General features: G+C 40.4%; 2 protein-coding genes across 2 annotated transcripts; one reads left to right on the top strand and one right to left on the bottom strand.

Annotated features, from left to right (window-relative positions):
• Positions 1-788: 788 nt before the first annotated feature.
• Positions 789-12,538, top strand: dnaja2a (DnaJ heat shock protein family (Hsp40) member A2a). The gene is made up of 9 exons (XM_036584458.1): positions 789-932; positions 3,680-3,739; positions 4,553-4,779; positions 4,994-5,074; positions 5,369-5,502; positions 7,371-7,567; positions 9,950-10,094; positions 10,182-10,309; positions 11,729-12,538. Exons 1-9 carry the CDS (start codon positions 855-857, stop codon positions 11,915-11,917), a joined length of 1,239 nt encoding a protein of 412 aa, XP_036440351.1. The 5' UTR covers positions 789-854; the 3' UTR covers positions 11,918-12,538.
• Positions 12,539-15,479: 2,941 nt separating this feature from the next.
• Positions 15,480-19,448, bottom strand: cdca9 (cell division cycle associated 9). Its single transcript, XM_036584163.1, has 10 exons — positions 19,296-19,448; positions 19,085-19,216; positions 18,963-19,003; positions 18,047-18,098; positions 16,764-16,831; positions 16,645-16,694; positions 16,405-16,491; positions 16,251-16,323; positions 16,088-16,174; positions 15,480-15,564 (listed from the first exon to the last, which is right to left on the bottom strand). Exons 1-10 carry the CDS (start codon positions 19,414-19,416, stop codon positions 15,514-15,516), a joined length of 762 nt encoding a protein of 253 aa, XP_036440056.1. The 5' UTR covers positions 19,417-19,448; the 3' UTR covers positions 15,480-15,513.
• Between the last annotated feature and the right edge of the window lie 4,686 nt (positions 19,449-24,134).

Below are 24,134 nucleotides of genomic sequence, written 5' to 3'. Positions count from 1 at the left end.
TCATTTTCTGAAGTAATCAAACACATTCAGTGGTGTTGAGGTCTGGACTCTGGGGTGGTCAGTCCATCGTTCAGCTACTTTGTTTGATGTGTCCGTCTCCTTTTCTCAGTGAGGTTCTTCTTGACAGCTACACATCCTTTCAGACCCACAGCGCTGAGTCGTCTCCTCACAGTGGAAGGATGGACAGAAACACCTGTGGATGTTTTCAGATCTGAAGCAGCTTGATTTTCTCCTCTCTCTCAGAGATGAAAGCTTTAAGTGCTGTTTATCTGATGGGGGCAGATTTAACTATCTACACTATGTAATGGGATGCCCAACAAGCTCATAAAGGTGTGATGGTCAGATGTCCACATACATTTGGCCATATAGTGTATATCTCTGTTTGCAGAGTTGTGAAGTAATACATTAATAGTGAGCCTAGCAAACTTCAGTTCAGTGCTGAGAAGATGCTTCTGTACTAAAAAGTACATAATCAGTCCTTTTGATCTATCTTTCTATCTGTTTATCTATCTAGCTATTGATCCATCCATCCATCTATCTATCTGTCTATCTATCTATCTATGTATCTATCTGTTTATCTATCTATCTATCTATCTATCTATCTATCTGTCTATCTATCTATCTATCTATCTATCTATCTGTCTGTCTAATGATCCATCCCTCCCTCCATCCATCCATCTATCTGTCTATCTATCTATCTAGTAACATTTTCCAAAAGAACATTCGCGCGTGCGCATTAGTCTCTGCGTCCTCCCCCTGACAGTGTGTTTAAAGCGGCGGCGCGCCTGCGCGTTCTAGCTCCGCTCTCCCTCCGTCTCTCTCCGCGTGCAGCTCTCGTTCCCTCTGCGCGCGCCATGGCTCACGTCGCCGACACCAAGCTATACGACCTTCTCGGTGTGTCGCCCAGCGCCTCCGAGAACGAGCTCAAAAAGGTAAATCAAGGGGACCACGGGGGTTTTTAAAGTCAGGCCTCAGCGGGCCGCGGGGTGCCACGGCGCCGGACACGCAGCCTTCAAATCGGCATGAGGAAGAAGGATTAGCCGCGGTAGCTCGGCTGCTGTGGCCTGTCGGCGTTAGCCTTAGTCAGCTAACTTAGCTCCGCTTATACCGGCAGACACAGGCGGCTAAACCGAGAGCCGGATACAGTCTGACCGCGTTCACGGCTTCTGTTCAGCCGTGGAATGTGTGTTCGAGGACCTGTCATCCGCGGCAGGTCTCGGAAAAGCTCAGGAATGTAAACCCCGCTCACTCCGAGCTCAGCGGGCCGCGGCGCAGCGCGACGCCGAGCTCAGCTCCTCTAATTCGGTACAAGGACGGGGGATTATCTTACCCGCTAGCATGCTAAGCTAACGCGATCGGCCTATTAGCATTAGCAATGACCGGCTAGTTGCGATTCCATCGAAGTCTGTATTATTGTTGTGATTAGTTAAGATGGCTTATTAGACATAATCAATAATGTGTTGAGTGTATTTAAAACGGTTCAGTTCGTGTTTAGAACTGTATTTCCTGAAGACTTGTTTCGAGATGTTTTGCGTCCGCTGTTGTGAAACCGTGGTGAACGTTCAGTAAAAAGCAGACCAACATCGTCTCACTAGTAACGTTCACAGTGATCGTGGTGACAAAGCGGGAGTTTAAGGTAGTGAACTAGTTCGTTGGCTGTTTTCAAGTCGCCTTCTGTGGCGAAGCTTAAGTCAGCTTTCTGTTCGCGAGCTTAGTGGTTGAATTTCGCCGTTCCACCTTAAATGGTGCAGCAGTTACGTTCTGGCACCTGAGGCGTAACGATAACTTCTGGCGCATTTAAGGTGGAACGGAAAAATTCGAATAGGAAGCAACTTCAGCCTCGTTCTTCAGAACAAGTTCACTTCTGTCACAGATAGCTGCTGTTAGCCGGATTAGCTGGGCTGTGTACGGTGGTAGGCCTGGTTTGTGTGTTTATGACTGTATTTATTCTTTTCTTTCTTCTGACGTTATATCGCCTGTTTCACTTTGAGGTCAGAGATCAAAGACGCAGTTTGGTCAGATATTAAAATAAAGTTTAATGAAATCCCTGGTGGCTTCTGCCGGCTTCGAGAAGCGAATTTGGTAGTTAGTGACGTTAAACGAGCTCAGATTAAATGCGTTGTTAGTATTCAGTGCGTTTTATTTGTATTAATTTGATCCAGTTTAGCCTTTGCTTTATTTGGTATTTCTGTTTCTACTGTGTTACCAAAGCGGTTAAAAGATAAGCTGGTCTCGTAGGCTATCTTAAGGAGGATGTCCACCATTTTTACAAAATTTGAGTAGTTCTGTATTTGAGAAGTAAAGAGTTATTCTGAGTGGTTTATTCACTGTAGAGAAACTTACTATCTCTCTGAGGTCTTTACAGTGGTGGTGATAGGAACCAGGGATCAGTGTCTACAACACACACACACAGACTTTTTATTTGTTATCCAGAACCCCTGGTCAACCTACACATTTTCTGAGGTTTTTATATGTAATGTTGATGATGGTAAAATAGTGTGTATAAATAATGAATGGGTTAACAAGACTTTTTAGGCCAAAATGTTATCATAAAACTATCATAAAACAATGTATGACATCAGGGAGCATACTCATAACCAACTGAGGGAGGTTTTTAGAGTCATTAACCTCTTTAGATGTCTGGTTCCATTCACCACCACTGAACAGTTCTGACTCGTAAAGTTGAAGCATTTCCCATCAAACCTCTCTGAATGACCCTGTTTACAGCCAGTCTCAGCCACTTAATGATGCAGAATCTTAAAAGAGCTTATGTTAGATGTGTGATAGTGGATCTTGTTTTTCTACTGTGTGAGGTGCTGTCCGCCCCCACCCTTTGGGAGGAGGGGGCACACTTAAAGGGGAATTCCACAGATTGTACCAGAATGTCAGCATAATTCAATGATTAAGATGTAAACAAACTGCATTGAAGAGGAACTTTATCGGCCAGGCTTTATTTACAGTGGTGATGAATCATTGTCATTTTATTTTCTATCCAGAAGTGAACTATTGGACCTTCATGTGTCTTATGAGTTTTTGTGTGTATGTTGATGTTAACATAGTTGTAAATCTGAAAAAAAAAAATTTTTTTGGGGGGGGGGCAGTATTTTGTCTCTCAAGACCCCTGCAGGTACCGCTCCACCATGAAGGACTTAAGCCAAAACCTTATTTTAAAACTATCATAAGGCAGCGTATTTGTAGCCATTTCGAGTAATAATGGGTTTCTTTGAGGGAGCTTTTAGTGGCATTAACTTCAGATGTCTGCATCCTGTCACCACCACTGTCAACATTTCTGACTGTCGGATCACTTCAAAAGACTTTCACATCCTAATGATTTATGTACAGAAATTTAGGAAAATTGGTGGAATTCCCCTTTACTGACATGAAGTAGCTAGCTTGCTAGCTGGCTAATTAATTAGTTAATTACATAACTCAACATCTGTCAAGCTGTATGATCTGGTCAGATTAGTCAGTTTAGACCATATTTTTTTTTAATAGACAGCCAGCAAAAACAACATTTTGAACAACATATTAATTTTCCTATAATGGTTTGTTGTGTGATTTGATGTATATTTAATTTAGAGTTGCTCAGCTCATGGCATAATAAGTTTTTGGTGTGGGGGGAAAAAAAAATAATGTTCTCCACTGATGGTGTGTCTAACCCTTTAATATTGATTTTCAGGCTTACCGGAAATTAGCAAAAGAATATCATCCTGACAAGAACCCAAATGCTGGAGACAAGGTAAGGACTGTGGCTTCTTTAGAAATTAACCATGTTGTTGTTGTTGTTGTTGTTGTTGTTGTTGTTGTTGTTTTTGTTTTTCCTAAAAAAATAAATATTAGGTCATCAGTTATTCTGATTTTATTAGCTTTGGGTTTTATCATGCAGATTAAAACTCAAAGAATTCTGGTATAATTAGAAAACTGCAAGAAGTAGTTTCAGATCAATAGTTTAACTGCACAGCTTCATGCTGTAAGTGGTTGTTATTTTCTGGATCATACCAAAAATAAGACATGAAGTGAGATTATGTTGGATCTCAACATTATTATTGATCTCGTGACCGTGCTTTGAGACTGAACGGTGGAACTACTACTACGTTTAATACTTAGTTAAAGGGGCATTTGGCCTAAGCTACCATTTACTGTTATGTCATGCTGTGTAGCATTCGGTAGCGCAGTGTTACATCATTTAGCCTCACTGGTGTGACAGAATTCATGATTTTAATTCTTTTGCATTTTCGTTCATCACTGTTGTCTCACTACAGTTCTCAGCATACAGTACGCAATCGTCGGTAATCCTCCCTACTGTGGTAAAGAAGTGCACAGTGCTCACCAGCTTTAAAAAAACATCTTAAAAATGCGTTATTTTCTCACCACTTTAGGAGGAGAGCAGGCATGTTCACAGCGGCTGTAGCAGTAATCTTTCCTTTTTTCCTGGAGTTCCCCTTTACTCATATCTACATGGCTTGGGCTCAGGAAATATAACACTGTGAAAACTTTTTAAAATGCGCAAGTTAAATTATGACCTATATTCACCACTGTTTGTGTTTTTCAGTTCAAGGAGATCAGCTTTGCGTATGAAGTTCTATCAAACCCAGAGAAGAAGGAGCTGTATGACCGCTATGGAGAGCAGGGGCTGCGGGAAGGGGGCTGCGGAGGTCCTGGAATGGACGACATCTTTTCCCACATTTTTGGTGGTGGCCTCTTTGGCTTCATGGGTGGTCACAGTCGCAGCCGGAATGGTGGGCGGCGGAGAGGAGAGGACATGGTCCACCCTCTCAAGTAAGTGCGACCCTGACTGACATTTTTACGCTGTGTAGGCCGAGAAGGTAGCATTTTTTTTAGGCTTTTGTTATGTGGAGGTGTGGAAGTGTGCTGTAGAGATGTCCCATTGTCCCTTTTAAATCTGTTTTGTTTTTCTTGTTTTGTTTTGTTTTTTAAATGTTGAAAATGAAAAGTCTTTCTGGTGTCTAATGTGCCTTTCCTCCCGTTGTAGGGTATCCCTCGAAGACTTATATAACGGCAAAACAACCAAATTACAACTAAGCAAGAATGTTCTGTGTAGCACTTGTAACGGGTAAGTTTATAATATACATAATTAGCATCAGTTAAAGATATTTACTACATAAAAAGGTATAATCTCTCGGAAAGTTAGACTAAGATTAAGTGATTTATCTTGTTGGTAACTAGCGTAGTCATTGTCTTGATAGCTGCTCTGTATGTGTTGGTGAATACAGTAGGTTATATATTTTAAGAGCAGCAGTGGTCTGTGCTTTCTGTCAGTCTCTATTGGGTTGTCAGATGGTCATTATAGTGCCTCTGCATGGTGTGGGCTTTAGTGTAATCGTCCACTGTTCCTGTATTTATGCAGCCAGGGCGGAAAGAGTGGTGCAGTCCAGAAGTGTACAACCTGTAGGGGACGTGGTATGCGCATCATGATCAGACAGCTGGGTCCTGGCATGGTCCAACAGATGCAGTCCGTCTGCACTGACTGCAGTGGTGAAGGTGAGTTACTGCAGATGTGAGGACCTTCTTGCACTGTAAGGTTTTGCTTTGCAACTGTGTAACAAGCTCTTCAGATGTTGAGCTGCACAGAAATAAATTTGCAGTGCAAGTGTCAGCCATGCCTGCACATGAAGATTGATTGATTTATTTATTTAATTGGGGGGAGACTGTAGGGCCAAATAACTGCGTCATACTGTGGCCTGTGTTATGACAGCGTTTTCGGGCCACTGTTGATAAAAATAAAAATAATACACTTTGAGAAACTTGTAATATTTTGAGAAACAACTTGTACGGTGTGTTGTTTTAAAGAAAAGTCATAATATTTAGAGAAAAAGGTCATATTTTGATAATATAATTGTAGAATTATGCCATTAAAGTGGCATTAATTCCAGGAAAGGTATTGCAAAGGTATTGTGGCCAAAGTCTTTGCGAAGGGAGGGCAGCACCTCCTCGTGTTAAATGAGGGGCAGTGAGTTGGTGGAGTTATACTTTCATATCGATTCACCCATAAAGAAACACTCAGTCTCCCTGTCTCTCCTGCACATCAGCACCAGCCTGTTATTAGTAAAAGAACCGGCTGAAACGGCTGAGCAGGAAACTGTGTTTATCTAGAATAAAGAGCCAGACGGACTCGGAGGAAAGTCTGTCTGTGTTGTTCAAGGAGAATCTCAGGCAGGGTCGTCTACACGGCTATCAGGGCTGCATCTCCACACCATTCAAAGAGGGCATGAAGTTTCACAGACAGTGAGAATGATAATCAAAATGATCCACAGAGAGACAGGAGTGAGTGGAGCTCCGGCGCCAGTACAGCAGCCGAGACCCCAACGCGTTATGGAAGCCCCCCTACAGTTAGGCCACTTTATTCTCCAAATATTACTACTTTATTCTCAAGGTCAACTATTTTTATTATCAGTGGCCCTAAAACACAGTCTTTCTGCGTAGATCAATCAAACAGTTCTGGGTTCTTTACCCATCTGGTATGCTGCCTAATCCACTCATGAAACTCATGAAAATATAATTTCAGAAAAAAAGTTTTTTTATTGAACCGCTATATTAAACAGAGGAGCTTTTAAACTTTAAAAAGGTTAACACTTTAAAACCTATTCACTGAAAGGTTCTTCAGGGAACCAAAAGTGGTTCTTCTGTGGTATTTCTACAGAGAACTCTTTGGCAGATTTTTAATCTATCTCTCTGTTTATTTAGTGTATGAGATAAAGGAGGACCAGCGTTGGCATTCTATGTGTTCAAGTTGTCACTTACAATTATGTTTGCTGACAACATTGAGGATAAATTTTTTTTTTTTGGTTGATGTCGGATGATGTCACAAACAATATAGTCTGTCCACAAAGGGTGCACATCCCGCTATTTATTTATTAATGTATCTTATTTTTTGTATTTGTGTTTTTGTATTTTGTGTGTGTGCGTGTGTGTGTGCGTGTGTGTGTGTGTGTGTACCAAAAACAGTCAGTTTCCAGTCCCTCTTTATTTTCTCCTCAGTGGATCATGTCAACATGTTAGTTTGTCAGAGAAAATATCTTGATTGTTTCTGGACCTGGCTAACATTAGCTACAGTAGTTAGCGCTACTCATTCACATCCTTGGCAATCCAGTCATGTCCAGGCAGTCGTGTTTCGGAGTAGCAAAGCATGACTTTTGTTCAGATACAAGAAAATCGATTGCGTTCACCTGAATTGCTGGCTTGTATTGTTTTTCTCCATCTTCCTGTGATGAAATGTAAAGAATACCTGAAAACTCATTTCAGTATTTGATAAAGGCTCCTCAAATGGTTGAGCACTTGAGTACCTGTGTACATCTAATGTGAATGTCAGATGTTTTATACATAAAGCCATGATAATTGTGTGTGTTTAGGTGAGGTGATCAGTGAGAAGGACCGCTGTAAAAAGTGTGAGGGGAAGAAGGTGGTGAAGGAGGTGAAGATTCTGGAGGTGCATGTAGACAAGGGCATGAGGCACGGGCAGAAGATCACCTTTGGAGGGGAGGCAGACCAAGCGCCAGGCGTGGAGCCTGGAGACATCGTCCTTGTCCTGCAGGAGAAAGATCATGAGGTATATTCGCACTGCACAGTGACATTTTCCACCACCTTTTTCTGTAAAGTTCAGTTTTTAGTGATGTGACTAGTTACCTGTAGTATTTTTTTGTGCCTTTTAAAAGTATAAACAGCTACAGTTTAGTACCTGTTCACTGAATTTCGACTGCTCAGCAAAAATAGTGCAAAAACTGTCTTTGTAGGGTACAGCTGTAGCTGGTGGCTAGCCCCCTGCGTGGTATTAGCACAGATTGCAGTGACAGTGTGTCATGAGCATGCTGCGGTCTGCTCACCAGAGCCCAGCGATCATTAGCCCTCCCACTCGCGTCTCGGGCTTCCTACTAACAAGCACCCAGACATTTGGAAGGAAAGTGAGCACCGTAAACCTTGTTGAGTGTGCCCAGGTATTATTCTAGGATTCTTAAGTGAGCTACCTTTGCACTTGATTGCTGTAGGTTCTTAACAGTATAACTAAGATACCATGATTGACACGTTTGACATGGAATTAGATCAAGTGCTCATAACAGCAGGATTTTTGTGAGAATTTGTGATGCTGAGCATGTGCCTTTGGAATAAGCTGGAATGGTCACGGTTCATTTCATCAAATTCCGTTTTGGTTGTCTGGACATTCCACAGTGCAGAATTTCCCAGTTCACTGAATAACTTGAACACAGAGTAAAGATTGTCCAGTAGCGGCGAGAAGTTCTCCACTCTGATAGGCTGTTTTGTTTTTTCCTGCTTGAACATGGAGACTAAAGGCACTAAAGTGTACATGCTAGTTTGCTTTTTACACAAGTTGTGTACATTTTGTTGAGTTTGTTTTGAGGGGAAGGGGGGCTCTGATGACGAGGGACGGAATAGAGTGCGAAAGCTTGTTCGTTGTTCAGTCAACAGAGATATAGTGCTGCATTTTTATGGGTGATTTAGAACTAAGAACTTGAAGAGAGCCTCAGTTCATTAGCAGTAATGTTGGTTTCATTTACACGTTTTTTTCTACAATATCTTCAATAGTGGCCAAAAAAGGTTAATATATGTAAATTGTAGAACTCAGCGGTTACAACAGTTCACAGATATGAGAGGTTTCATTACAAGTGGCAGACATCGGGGTCTGAACCCTGTCCTCCTAAGATTAAGATTAAGTGACCCTTATTAGTCCCGCAACGGGAATTTCACCTCCGCATTTTAACCCATCCATGCAGTGAAACACCACATACGCACTAGTGAACACACACACTAGGGGGCAGTGAGCACACTTCCCCGGAGCGGTGGACAGCCCTATCCACATCGCCTGGGGAGCAGCTGGGGGTTAGGTGTCTTGATCAAGCCAGTACAACATATGATGGGTAGTTGTTTTAGCATTTAAAGATTTCAAATTTGAAAACACTGACTTTGGTGTCATGAACAGATTGTAACAAAAAGTCATGATTGCTAGAAAGCTAAAACTTTTACGTAGTGGTTGAAGTCTGACAAAATAGTTCTACATAGATTATTCCATTAAGTCTCAGTGCAATATAATTTTTATTTTAAATGAATGATGCTACAGTGGATTGGTTTCCTCACTGCTCGTGAGTTTTCATGTCAGACAAAGGTTTCATAATGGCAGGTTTGTAGTATGGAACGCAGAGATCCGCTGGTCTAGCTGTGAAAGTCCTAAATAAGCTCTGTGATGGAGGCAGTTTTTCCACAGTGCTGGACTCTCAGCCTCTGTGCTGCTGTCACCACCAGGCCATCAGGCTTCTGAAGCCCTCTTCAAAATAGCCCGGCAGGTCATGGCACTGACACAAGCTCGCATGTGGGAAAACTTACTGGGTGGGGGGATTTATCACAAAGACCACACTCACATGTGGCCCTCTGGTAGGAAGTGCGATTGGTGGTTAGGTGATTTGTTTGTGGTCTGATGCCTTTTTTCAAGCGAAGTTGAAACCTCTTACTGTTAAAGCACCACTTTGAATGTGAAAGTACTGTAACCCCTCTGAGTAAACTAAGCTCACCAATCAGGTTTTGAGATTTACATAAATGTGGCCTGCGCAAAGGTTCTGGTATTTTAATTTATATTTAGTTGTATTTTTCTCCTCCAATGTTACTTGGCTAAAACTTACTTGCAGTAAAATATCATCCTGTAGAAGATGTGTAAATTTATTTTCGAGTGTAAAATCAACAAAATATTTAATTTTGAGGGTTGTTCAAACCTGTGCATGTGGTTATACATGCCTTTTAGAGTTTAAGCAGGGGTGTTGAGCACTCACAGTAATTAAAGGATATCTTAAGCTTTTTTTTTAATTGACAATTAGAGGAATTAGAGGAACTGGGCTGCTCCCCAGGCTACTGTGATGTGAAAATATGAATTGCTGTATGGTTTTTGTATTTCTGTAGAAAAGCTAATCTTTCCTTTCCTCTCCAGACGTTCAAAAGAGACGGCAATGACTTGCACATGACCCATAAGATCGGCCTCGTCGAAGCACTTTGTGGATTTCAGTTCACTCTGAAACATTTGGATGGCAGACAGATTGTGGTGAAGTATCCAGCTGGCAAAGTCATCGAGCCAGGTGGGTCATCTTCAGACCCCTTCAGGGTTCTTTGGTGATGGTCTCTAAGCCTGTTGATGTGGGGGTTAAGTGTCGTGTGCCTTGCAGGTTCCCTCAGAGTTGTGAGAGGGGAGGGCATGCCACAGTACCGGAACCCCTTCGAGAAGGGCGACCTGTTCGTCAAGTTTGACGTGCAATTCCCAGACAACAACTGGATCAGCCTGGATAAACTAGCAGTGAGTTCAAGAAAATTCTGGTGTGTGTCTGTGTCTGTTGGCCTTTTCCAACAAACCTGAGCTGAGAGGGCTGCTTTGTTGTAAAGTGGCCCAGAGATGTGAGGCCACTGTTTTATGTTCTGTAAAATTAGAAGGTAAAAGTCGACGTGGTACAGTCCGGTGCTCTAAGGCCAGTTTCCCAGACACCGATTAAGCCTAGTGTTGGACATCGCAGTTCTAATGGTGGCTCACCTTTTAGAAATTTTTAGTCTAGACTTAGGCTTAATCTGGGTCTGGGAAACAGGCCCAAAGTCTTAGAGCCTTAATCCAGCCTGAAAGTTTGACCCATACCTGAATATAGCTAGAACATCCCTGTCCACGTCTGGCTTAATCCACAGCCCCAAATTCTGAATCCAACCCAGACTGTAGTCTGACAAAACTGTCCCTAACAGACAGAATAAGTGTGCATTTCTGATTTTAGTTACCTTGAAGCACCTTATTTAGTCAGATCATTCTAAAATACAGTAAAATGAACAGCCTAGTGATCAGCTTTCTAAAATAAAGTTTATATTTCTGTTTTAACAAATGTATTCATTAATCATGACCTTCAAACAACATCTCAGAACGCAATATAATGTGCTGTACTCATGCTGGCCTCTGGGAACCTCTCCTAAAACACAGTTGATAAATGTGGCAGATTTGCCCAGGGGATCCTTAGCCTACAGGTTTACTACCTAATTTTCCTACTTTATTCCCATGAATTTGCAGACTGTTTTGCTAATGTGTCTTCAAGACTAATATATCACTGCTGTCGGATCAAAACCCTGTATCTCCAAAATGGTAACTTTACAGGAGAAGGAAAAAACCTACTTTTACTTTTAATAGAACCAGAATTTTTTCCATGTCATTCTGAGCCAATTCTTTTGGCCCATTCATCATGAAATTTACACACAATGTAAAGAGCAACAGGCAATTTACAATAACGTCAAACTGAAAAATGGAGATACAAGGTTTTGTTCTGAGAGCAGGGATATGTAAACTACATCTGGGTGTCCCGTGCTGTGCTTCATCCCTAAAGCAGTCTGGGTTGAATGGGTGGAGCAGAACTGCTGAGGGCTAAATAGACTGGTTATATGTAAATGTGTTGGTTTATGTGACGTTACAGAAATGGTGAATTTAAAACGGGTTTTTTGCAGCTTACTTTCCATATATGGAGTGGAGAGTGAACGGCTTTTGAAACGTATTTCATAAATTAATTTTTATGAAATGAGTTTTTGGTGATGTGGGCCAGTTAAAGTAATAAAAGTGAGGGCTGAATAATAAAAGTGGGAGGGAAAAACAGGATAAATTCAGGCTAAAATTGGTTAAGGTGGACTGAATTCTGGTCCCTGTTGGGTTCGGACAGATACTTCAAGCCCTGATCTTTTTCTCCGTCTGCAGGAACTGGAGGATTTGCTGCCTACGCGTTCTGAGGCTCCTGTCGTGACCGGAGACACAGAGGAGGTGGACCTGCAGGACTTCGATATAAGCCAGAGCTCGTCTGGTGGCCACCGCCGCGAAGCTTACAACGACAGCTCTGATGACGAGGGCGGTCATCACGGCCCTGGGGTGCAGTGTGCCCACCAGTAAGCCCGACCATACCAACCTGTCCGGCTCCAGCAAAGGAGACAAAAATGTTCTAGTTGCACAACATCACAGCAAAGGTGTTGTTTTTTTCTTCTGATCTGATTGGGGTCTGCCTTAAACAGTGAGAAATTACACGACCTATGATCAGCTGCCTTCCCTGTAGTGAACGCACACATGAGCCCACCTTTACTCCCCTCTCCTCCCCCACACCCTCCCATTTAGTCTCCTTACACAGGCAACCCCACATCAGACGGGGAGAAAAAAGGTAATTTCTTTTACTTGGTGTGTATCTTTTTGCATTTGTTTGTTGTCATTGTATTTAGAATTAATTTAAAACTAACCACGACATGCAGTTTTGGCCTCGGACTTGAGCCCCTTTTATTTGAGAAGAGCAAGTGGGTGAGAAAACGAGAGTAAAAGAGGTCCTTTGGAATAAAAAAAAGAAAAGAGGAAAAAACACCTTTGGGACATTTATGAACATCATTTTAGGTTTGTATGTATCTGTGCTTGATTTTTACCACTGTAGATTTTTACTTTTTTTTTTTCTGTCTATTATATTTTAAATTTGGAACAAGAGACAACAACATTGTGTATAAAATTAAAGTGATTATCATTTAAGCTTTATCAGCTGCTCTTGAAGTAAAATCAGTTGCCTGTATCTGTTTTCAGCCCAGGTGCATGTTGGGAACGCTTTGTCCCTGCACTCATATAAACATCTACATACAAAAGGAGTGAAATTATATACTGAAACAAGCAAGAAATAAAAGGAAAGCAGCTGTAGGTATATAACTTCTGTGAAAAAAAAAAAAAGTTTATGAAGTTGTTAAATAAAACCTTCAGTATCTTCAAAAGCAGTTTAACCTTTTTCCTTTAAAGCACCTCCATCACTTGGCTTAACACTCAGAATTTCCAGAGAAAGGACCGACAAGCTGCATGAACCAGAGTGAATGGAGAGAACGGCTGGGTAATTCACCACAGGATTGAAATAAAAATAGAAATGTATGAAAAATACCCGTTCTTCATAACTGTGATGCAGTATACCCCAAAAGACCGCATGCTGAATTTCAAAAGTCAAATATATTATAAAATTTAATAAATATTTATCAGTATTACAAGAACATGAAGGAAACTACTACAAGAATGGATTAAAAAAAAAAAGAAAAATAACCTTAACAGGTTATCAGATTCACACAAACACCGCCTCACACCCAGTGGCCCTCTTTCCCCTCCAAGACTGGGTCAAAGCGGTTATATGGTTTGCAGATTAGATGTAAAATAAACAGTCTACACACTTAATGATGGTTCTTCATAGTTCTTTAGTAAAGAAAATAGTGCTATATAGAACCATGAACATTCAAAGAACCCTTTGCATGAATTGAGTTCTTTGCATCACGAAAATGTTGTAGATGGTTCTATATAGCACCAAAAAGGGTTCTTCTATTATCACAAGCTTGACATAACAATAGAAGAACCCTTTTGCTATATAGCTATATAGAAACATCAACACTTTCACCATGCGACAAACCTTTTAATCATGCAGAGAGTTGTTTACATTCATGGTTCTCTACAGCACCATTTTCTTTACTAAAGAACCCTTGAAGTACAGTGATTTAAGAGTCCACAGATCAAAACTGTGACGCAGACCTGGACTGGTTCACAAACTACTGAAACAGTGTAGTTGGAGAGATTCAGTCAATAAAGATGGTATCCGTCGCGTGCATCAATGACATCATCAATAGTCGCTTTGAGATAGACCCAAAACCTGATTGGTCACCTTTCACTCACTTAGACGATGATGGAAATACCCGGTTCCAACTCCTGTACCGTTTGGCCGCCACCATGTCCGGTAGGATAGACTGGAAAGGGGCAGAAACAAGTCCTTATCTCATGTAACAGCTTCTTTCTCAAGGAGCACCACAGAGAGAACAGCCAAAGAACTGTTATTCCTGTGTACAAGAAGTTCATTCTTCAAATATTCTGTATTTAATAGATTCAGATTTGATTGTGAGATAATCTACATGCCTTCAGATCAGTTTAGCACACCAAACATTCACCCTCAGTGTATTCTAGGACACCTAGGCACTGTATGAAGCATACAAATGAGCTCTGTTCTGATTGGCTGTCCTGCCCTGTGCTTCATTCAAAAAGGGATCCAGGCTGAAGCACACTTTATAGCTTCGGTTTGAGTGGGCAGGGCTAATCTGCTGTAGGCAGAATCCACAAATACATGGGAGTTGAATTCTGAATTCAAAACAGTGGTTAGTTTCCATGTCTGGACTCAGGAGTGAAAGCTAAGGTCTGGAACTTTTTCGGGGTGGGGGTACTTAGTTTTACATAAAATGAGGCCTGTAACTGAGTTAAAGGGCCTGTGATGACCCGGTTTGAATAGCATGCACAGCAACAGTACTTCAATTCCAATATTGTTTTCAAAATCAAAGTGAACAGCAAGCAGCCCACAGCTGAACGAGACTGCGTTTCTCCAACTCCGATGTGCAGAAAATATACATAAATATAACATAAAAGGCTCCACACAGACATTCTAGACACCACAGCCAGACATAAAACATACAAATAGAGAAAAGAAAAAAAAATAAAATATATATATATATACACATATACACACACACACACACACACACACACACAAGAATATTGCACATTGTATAGATAACAAATGTTCTCAGTGACTGAGCACTTTATCACTATTCACAAGTGTCAACTTTACATTTCCTGTTAGACTGCATTAATACAGTGATCAGAACATCATAAATATCGTGCAGAAAAACTGCATTTTTCTACAGAAGACTGAGTTCTAATAGTGTTCAGACTGTCTGTGTGTGTTTTACAGCATTCATGCACGTGTTGTCCAAATACAGTTGGTTGATGTACATTTTCATACATGTGTAGTCTACATCAGGTTTCCAGTTCTGAGCAGTTCATCTGAGGTCCATTCATAAAGTTGGTGGCTTTATAAAACAAAGTCATTTTCATAACCATTTTCCAACCTTCTTTTATCCCTCAGAATTAAACACATATGTAAATGATCCCTGCTCTGATTGGCTGCCCTGTATTGCACCCTGTTCAAAAAGCAGGTCGGGCTGCAGCAATTAAACGTCAGTATGAGTGGGAGGAACTGCTGTTGGCTGGAAAGGTGGACAGATGTAATGGAAACATATTTACATTACAAAACACATAATTAACAGCTTCATTTCTATATATGGACTGTAAGACTTTAAGCATGTTTACATATTATTCCAAACATGAAAAGGTTTGGTTCAAAGCTCTTTAGAATGTTTTGATACCATCAGAAGAGGAAGCTTTAGTGTCCAGTGTGTTAAAGGAAGTCATGTGTGTTCTGCTAGTAAGTTGAATCTATTTGCATCAGCAGCAGAAACAGCGTTAAAGTTTCTCAGGCAATGCAGCGCAGCAAGTTCTGATATTGAAGCAGAGTCTGCTGTAAATGAGGGATGTTCAGGCAATCAGATGAAAACAGGTATGACTTAAAATCAGTGAACGCAAACAGTTTTAAATTGTGTAAATATTTATTTATATTAGAAAATACTATTTAAAACCATCAGCGTTCTTCGAACTGCGCCACATCATTGAGTGTTGTTCATCTTAACCTTGTTGAACAGGTAGTCCATCAGCTCCTGAAAGCCACACATTTAATACAAAACCTTTTAAAAAGGGGAATTACATTACATTAACAGTGGTGGTGATAGGAACCAGACGTCCACCTCTAAAGCTCCCTCACAGAACGTTATCGCATTAAATGGTTGTGAATGTCGCCTGAGACAGTTTTCCGATTGTTTTGAGAAGCTTTTGGCCTTTTAAATCTGTTGGTGGTAAAGAAGTACATGCAGGACATTGTAAGCCCTGAAAGAAAACCGATGCATCACTAATTCACCATCATTTATAAAATATATACAAACAAGATTCACTAGGGTTTTGGATAGTAAATAAAATGTCTATTTGTGTTGTAGTCACGGCGACCCCTGGTTCCTATCACCACCACTGTAAAGACATCAGTAAGTTTCTCTGCACTGAACTGATTCTCACATCAGCCCACTGACCGTTTACATCAGCGACTGACTTAAGCAGAAGAACTTTTCTGAAAAAGGAATTTCCTCTTAAAGAGTGTCAGCATTTGTTTTTCAGCTTTACACCACTGACCTTTATCTTCTGCATCTGACACAACGCCAAGTCATCCAGAAGTTCAAGTCTGACTGCATCTTTATTCTCCTCTGACAGAAGCAGCGTCTAGCAGAGGGACAGAACAGACAGACTGGGTGATGTTCTTATTTCTCTAAGGAATCTCAGCGGCAGCTGTGTTTACCTCCCCAAGAGACGTGGTGATCATGGCTGTAGCGTTTCCAGAGAGGTCTTCACTGAGTGAGCGGCTCTTTAATCTGCAATAAATGTGAAACGGGACCTGAAATAAGACACCGACATAAAGTCTCTATCCTGTACTGCTGGAGACCTCACCGCACCTCGCTTTCCAACCAGACACCAGCGCCTGGTCACTGAGTTTGACCACTCGGCCGTTAGTTCTTGTCGTGCTGATAGTCGAGGCACTTCTGGCAAAGAGAAACATTTACAGGCAATGAAAAAGACATTTACTGAAATGAGATTACAGAGTCAGTTGGTTTAAAAGTCTCCTTGCATATGTAAAAAAGGGGAGGAGCAACAACAACAACATGTCACATAGAAATTTGCCAAACCTACATTACCTGAGGCTTCCTGTGCTGTTACTGGACTGCATTTTCTTCTTGGTTCGTCTCTGTAAACAGAGAATGAGTCAGAAATAGTTCTACAGATGAACTAACGGACTAGTTGGGATGGTGTGTACCTTGGTGCCGTCATCTGTCTTGATCTGACCGGTAGATTTCGGCTGTGCTGCCGAGTTACTGGCCTTGCCTGAGAGAGCGAGAGAGAGAGCGAGTACAGTGGATGTTCACATCGCTCTGCCTGTAGAGATCAGGGTCCCCCTGGATGGGTCTTTCACAAAGCAGAACCTCTCCGTTTAGCTGGATAACAACCCAGTAATGCCCATATTTGGAATTTCTCTTTTATTCTGGCCCATATGTTTGTTCTTTGAGCTCAAATCTGGAAGTTTCCCACCCCCAAATATATCAAACGAAGTCAGTGACTCAGAGGAAAGAGATCAGTCCTAATGACTACATTACAGATTAGCACACAGACAGAAGAATTCAGATTTGTGGGATGAAGCCTGTTAATCCAGGATATAACTACACAAACTTTCATCACATCAGACCATTCAGAACAAGTTCTCCAACTTCCACCCCTAATCATGATAAATATACTCAAAGGACATCAAATGAACATTGACAGTTTAAGACATCTACATAATTCATCCATTAAGATGTAAACAAAGTCATTCAGAGTGGTTTGGTGTGACACTATAGAGCAAATTACCAACTCAACTTTTGATAGTTTGCTTAAAAGGGGTACTCCACCAATTTTCCAAATTTAATTTAATTCCCTGACAAAATAATTCAGAGTTGAAGTTAACTTCTCATTCTAGAAAAAACTTGCTGACTCAAATGTCTTTACAGTGGTGGTGATGGGAACCAGGGGTCACCATGACTACAACACAAACAGACATTTTATTTACTACCCAGAACCACCAGTGAACCGACACGAGTCTGAGTTTAAGTAATGTAGATAAATAACGGTAAATCTGATTAGGTGTTCTTCGGGCAGCGTCTCACTCTTATACCAACACTTTATCCCACCCCACTTCATAAAACACTTTCAGGCATCAGAAGTTCAAAACCCATTTTCTGCAAATCTGTGGTTTAGCTTTATAATGAATTAAGCAGTTTTGCTGTCTGGTTCCCATCATCACCACTGTGAACAACTGACTGTAGAACAGAGCTTAGAACATTTCACATCAAACCATCAACGACTTCACATCTTAACCATTAATTACGCAGAACATTTGGAGATTTCCCTTCTTTAACCGGAGCAGTTTAACCGTGAGATTAAGTTAACCAGCTAATCTGAGAACTCCTGCTTTGATTCCCTTCAAGGCCTTTAAGAGGTTAAATTGGGGTGGTAGTGCATGAAGGAGAACCCAGGAGCAGAATTTGGGGAAACTGGTTTGCTCACCTTTTTTGCTGGGTTTCCTGCTAAGAGGCCTGCTGATCTCTGGAGAGGCAGACTGCAGAAATAAACAGGTGAGAACACAACTTCATGGGTTCTTTAGTAAAGGGAATGGCTCCATCTAGAACCATTTCATGCTTAAATAGTTCTTAGCATGGTGAAAAGTTTCTTCAGACTGATGGAGAACGTGTTGTACATGAAAATGGTTCTAGATGCAGAACCAAAAAGTTACTGTTACATGTTTGACATTGTTACAATAACAGAACCCTTTTTGGTGATATCTAGAACCGTTTTCAAAAAGGTTTTACATATAGAACCATCTACAAACACATTCTCCAAAGAACAATTTAAGCAAGAATTGGTTCTATATAGAACACTAGTGCTAACCAAAACAACTGCCTTTACTAAAGAACCCTTGAAGAACCATCTTTAGGTGTATACAGCTGCTTCATCTGACCCAAAAATATCTAGAACTTAGCCTGCTTATCTTTAGAGAGGCAGACTGTAGAAATAAACAGGCGAGTAAAAACAACTTCATGGGTTCCTTAGTAAAGGGAACGGTTCTATATAAAACCATTTCATGCTTAAATGGTTCTCTGCATGGTGAAATGGTTCTTCAGACTGATGTAGACTATATTTGTACATGAAAAGCGTTCTAGATATAGCACCAAAAAGGTTCTTCTACTGTTACAAGTTTGACATTGTAACAATAACAGCATCCTCTTTGGCATTATATAGAACCATATACAACACGTTCTCCATCAGTCCGAAGAACCATTTTACCATGCAAAGAACCAGGAATTGGTTCTATAACGAACAAAAAGGGCTAACCAGCTTTGTTGCCTTTAGTAAAGAACCAGTGAAGAACCATCTTTAGGAGTATTCAACTGCTTCAAGTGACCCAAAAATATCTAGAACTCACCGCGATGGCCATGGTGACCTCCCCAACTGAGGACTCTTGGGCTGAAAGACATGCTTACGATCACGATCAGCTTCTTAACGCTTTTAAAAGAGAACAGAACCTGGAGAACCCGGAGAACCTACCATTCATCAGGTCTTTGATCAGCGTGGTGTGGAGGGACTGGGGCAGCTTCATCATCTCGATCTTGAACGTTCTGTCCACGGTCGACAGCAGTTTGTCCAGCTTGGCCTCCATCTCGTTGACCCGTTCCTGCGCTGTTTGAAAACGGCGGAATGTTGACCAGGTTCAGCTTTACTGAACATAAAGTTCAGGACTTCAACACAAACATCAGACCTTCCTTCTCAAACTGCTGGATGAAGAGCTCCTTCCTTTTCCTCAGCTTGTCCACTCCATGCTGGCCTTCAGGCTGACCGACAGAAGCGTGACTAACTTTCCGAGTTTTTCGTGCGGCCATGATACCAAACCCTCCCCTCCTTCACCGGGTCCGCCACCGCCTTATGGTGGGAACCATATAGATGATCTTGATTACCAACACCTGCTGACCTGGACTGTTTTACCTACCCTCAACATGTTCAGATGTCAGAGGCTTTAATTCCTGCATTCTGGTGTTTATTTATGTATGTTTTTGTGTATAAAATAACAACAACAACAACAACAACAACAATATTATTATTATTATTATTATTATTATTATTATAAGCTATTTTATGTTAATCGATTGTCGCATCTCAGGTTCTCAAGGGGGCGTGGTCACGTCATGTGTTCATTAGGGGCGTGGCCACGTTATTGAACTGTTGTCAGGGGCCGTTATATCCCCCCTCCTCCCCCTCCTCTATACTAGATTCCTGCAGAACGCTAGAGGGCGCCCACGATCCAGTCCTCAGTGAATGGTAGTGAATGGAGCTTCACGGCTGAAAACAAAGAATTTAACATGTTTCTAGCCTTTTATATAAGAACCTCCTCTAACGTTTTGATCAGTTTGACCATAGATATCCATTCCTAGATGCCGCGCTGTCTGTTGTTTTCTATCTGAGGTGATGCGTCTGCGAGTCCGCCATGTTGGAGCGGTCAAGATCCGCTTGTGAACAGATTCACTTGTATTGAGAGACGAAGAGTCTCAGGATTAAATCAGCCACAACTTCCTTATTACTCAACCGATTTACACCAAATCTGTTTGTTATAAAATCCTCAGCACAGATTAATCCAGGCTGCACGGATCTGCTCTCGGTAGATTTTATTACTTTAATAACTGATCGTGATAATTAGCCGTCCGGACCAGCATTAAAGTATTCAGTCTGCACCTGACGTTAAAAACCGAGTTTAGCATGAGAAACACAATCAGACACATCAGCAAATCCATCAGTGTGTGAATCACTTCTACTCTTAATACACAGAACAATAAAATAAACCCCCAAAACACAGTATTTGCCACTTTTCGCCAGCTTCTTCTTCGAGTTTTCCCGTTCCAGCCTAAATGGTGCAGCTGTCACTTTCTGGTACCTGAAGCTGCACCATTTAAGGTGGTGGAACGGGAAAATTCGAAGAAGAAGCTGGCGAATAAGAGTCTGACTCCAGGTTCTTGTAAGAAGGTTCTAACGTTACTCTATTATGAATATCTACTCGGATTAAGGAATGCTATAATTTACTGCTACAAAGCTTTAACCATCACTGTAAATAAATAACTACTACATAAAGTTAAGATCCTGAATAGACTATTAAATGAAATAAGCTTAATATAAAACCAGAGGAAAAACAATCACATCAACAGGTTCTCTGTGCCTCATTAACCACACGACCATATCTACATAAACATCACACAGACATGAGTGTGAATCACTGCGTTCCCTCCGTTATATAATCCTATCACACTTTCCGAGTATGATATTCCTGAAACAGTGTAATTTTGGACAGTATCTTTCTTAAACTGCTCGAATCTGTAACAACAGAAAAAACAGAAAATTTGGACAAAGTAAAAAAAAAAACAACAAAACAGCAAAGTTGGCCAATGTGCAGCTGAGACTGCTCTCAGTTCAGGTTGCAGTAGGGTGAATAAATGACGAGTGAACGTTGCCAAGAGTAACACAGTATTTTGTTCTTTATATTTATTTAGACTGTTATAATTGCAGGGACAAATAAATCATGATTAATAAATAAATAAATAAATAATGCATCAATAAATACATCTTAATCAATACATATTTTTATAAAAAGTTTATTAGCATTCTTATGTTTAAAAAACACATGCAGTCTTATTTTTAATTAAAATATTTTAAATAGTGCCGTTTTCCTTAATCATGGAGGAACTGTGTAAAGTTTGGCTCAGACCATTTCTTTAATAGTATCGCAGTATAGACTAAAGAGAGGCAAGTCTGGGTATAAATGATTTTCTTTAATTTGAACTTTCTTACCTGTTTTTTAATACTCTCTTTATTTTCTGCAACTTTATTTAACGGCATTTAGTCAAAATGACCACCAGGTGGCAGCAATTACAGCCATTAGTGTCAGTAACTTGGACGGGACTTACTCCTACATGCACTCTACTCTAATGAATGGACTTTGATGAGCTCTGTTGTTGACCTACTGTTCAGTGTGGCAGTATGCGGTTTGGGACACAGCCTTACTGTGGCCTTGGAAGTCTGAAACTACGGCTGAATCTCAAATGGCTCCCTACTTATGTAGGAGTTGAAGTACTGGCTCCTGCACCCAGTCAGGGGTGGATTAGTTGTTCTGGGGCTCTGGGCCAAAGACGGGAATGGGGCCCCTGGACGAACATTCTTAGATTATTATATGGCTCTGGGCTCACGAGAGGCACAATCGCTGCAAAAGCTGACAAGTGAATCCTAAATCTAGTCAATACGTCTAATATTTCTCATTCTGAGATTCTAGACATTCTAGACATTTTTACTATTTTACTGATTTTATTAACTAAAATTTTCTCACTATATTTGCAGATACCTGAAACATTATCCGTCAATATAGTGAGATAATCTTAAAAAAACATGTAATATAATTATAAAACATAATTTAATACGAGTGTTAATTATCTTGTAAACCTTATTTATGTCTTAATAATGTTGATGTTTATGGTTTATTAATGTTAATAAATGTAGTAATTAATTTTCAGCAAAGCATTACCAAAACAATTACAGCAAAAGAAGAAAGAAAGTAGGAAAGGAAATTCAAAAAACTTGAACTCTTAATTTATAAGACAGGGACCGCAAACATCTAGACGATGAAACGTTCATTACACAATTAAATATCTAATGTTGTAATTTCTACAATAAAACTGAACTGCTTTCCCAATTATTTCCATAAACATTTTAAGTTTGTCCTTTATTATTATTTACATACAAATTACCCATAGATTTGCAATAAACCTACAAAACAGAATATCAATACAATGTTTAATAATCTTTTCCTGTCCAGTTTAATAAATGTGTGGTCTAGTTCAGCACCTTAAATAGAATGTGAGACATCAGCCAATCAGGGAGTTCCAGCGATATTAAGATTAGTCTCCCATAAGGAGAATATATATATTTCAAATATATTTATGAAATATATTTTTGCAATATATGAAAAAGGCCAAATGTAATTAATAAAGGTTAAAGATGTAACTAAATGAACTGAATGGATGGTACTGACCACTGTGTTTTGCATTGTACTTTGCATTAAGACATTCACACAAAATGTATGGCAAATAAAAAAGATATCAAATCATCAAACTACATTTTCACAGAGTATCAATATCTACAACACCTGCTTTTGTCCAGTTAAAGGTCCGTTTACCAACATTTATAATTACGATACTGGAGCACAAATTCACTTCAAAAGATACAAATTCACTTCATGTTGTCGCTCATTGGCGGCCGCTGATAAAAGTGGCCGTGATGTTGCTGCCCGGCATGCAGAGGTCCAACTCCTACTGGAACTTTTACCTCAAAATGACCGTAAATAATCGCTACAATCGCAAATAACAGCTATTTTTAAAATGTATATATATGTATTTTGGAATTAATTATTTAACATTACCACTTAAGAGTTTATCTAGAGTTTATCTAGTGTGCATTTAGTGTGCCCTTGGCTGATAGGGGTCCTAGGCGGCTGCTCACCTTTGCTTAGTGTAGGGAGTCAAACTCAACCACTAAAAGTGTCAAGTTAAAAAATCTGGACAAATCTGTGGGCCAGAGAACGCCTCTGTTTTTATTTGGATGTTAATACCAGTTTGATGTAGCCCTACATGTGTGTGTGTGTGTGTGTGTGTATATATATATATACACCCTGAATTGTTACTATCACTCCTAAATAAACACAAGATTCCACTTTTAACACAATAAACAAAAATACTGAATGACCGTGTTTTGTAATGCAGACGTCTATTACACTACTCAAAGCACTCCAGATTACCGGACACTAAACTTCACACATCTCTGAATGTGTGTGTGGAAATAAATATCTACTATTTCCTTTTTTTTCCTTTTCACTAAAGGGGCGTCTAGAAGGACATTCACCCTAAACCATTTCTGACATAAATACAGGATCAATCAGAGTCATTGCTTCCTTTGTTCTGAGGTGCTGAGCGTCCATCTCACCAGCTGATATGTTTGTCTTTATTTATGACAAAATAAAAAGAAAACATAAAAGTAAACGTGGTGACACACCTGCTTTTACACAGCTACAGCACCTGTACACTTAAAACAGATGGGTCTTCAAGGGTTCTTTAGTAAAGAAAATGGTTCTAAATGGAACTATAAACACACCGAGAACCTTTTGCATGATCAAAAGGGTCCTTTGGATCATAACGGTTCTTCAGATTGATGGAGAACATGCTGTAGATTGTTCTATACAGCACCAAAGAGGTTCATCTTTTGTTACAAGCTTGACATCGCCACAATAAAAGAACACTCTCTGGGGTGATGGAGCTCCATCAAGTACCTTTGGGATGAGTTGGAGTGACCCAGAACTGACCATCCAACAACAGTACCTGACCTCACTGATGCTCACTCAAATCCTCACAGCAATGTTCAACATCTAGTGTAAAGCCTCCCCAGAAGAGTAGAGGCTGTTACTGCAGCAAAAGGGGGGGCAAACTTTGTGCAAGTAGGATATTGTGGACATAATGAATGACAGTGTCATACGTTCATAATCATTTCATTCACTTTAATAAAATGGATT

The sequence above is a fragment of the Colossoma macropomum genome, unplaced genomic scaffold, assembly GCF_904425465.1.
Source record: "Colossoma macropomum unplaced genomic scaffold, Colossoma_macropomum, whole genome shotgun sequence".
Taxonomy (NCBI): Eukaryota; Metazoa; Chordata; class Actinopteri; order Characiformes; family Serrasalmidae; genus Colossoma; species Colossoma macropomum.
Note: the sequence above shows the minus strand (reverse complement) of the source record. Positions and strands in the feature narration are given on the sequence as shown.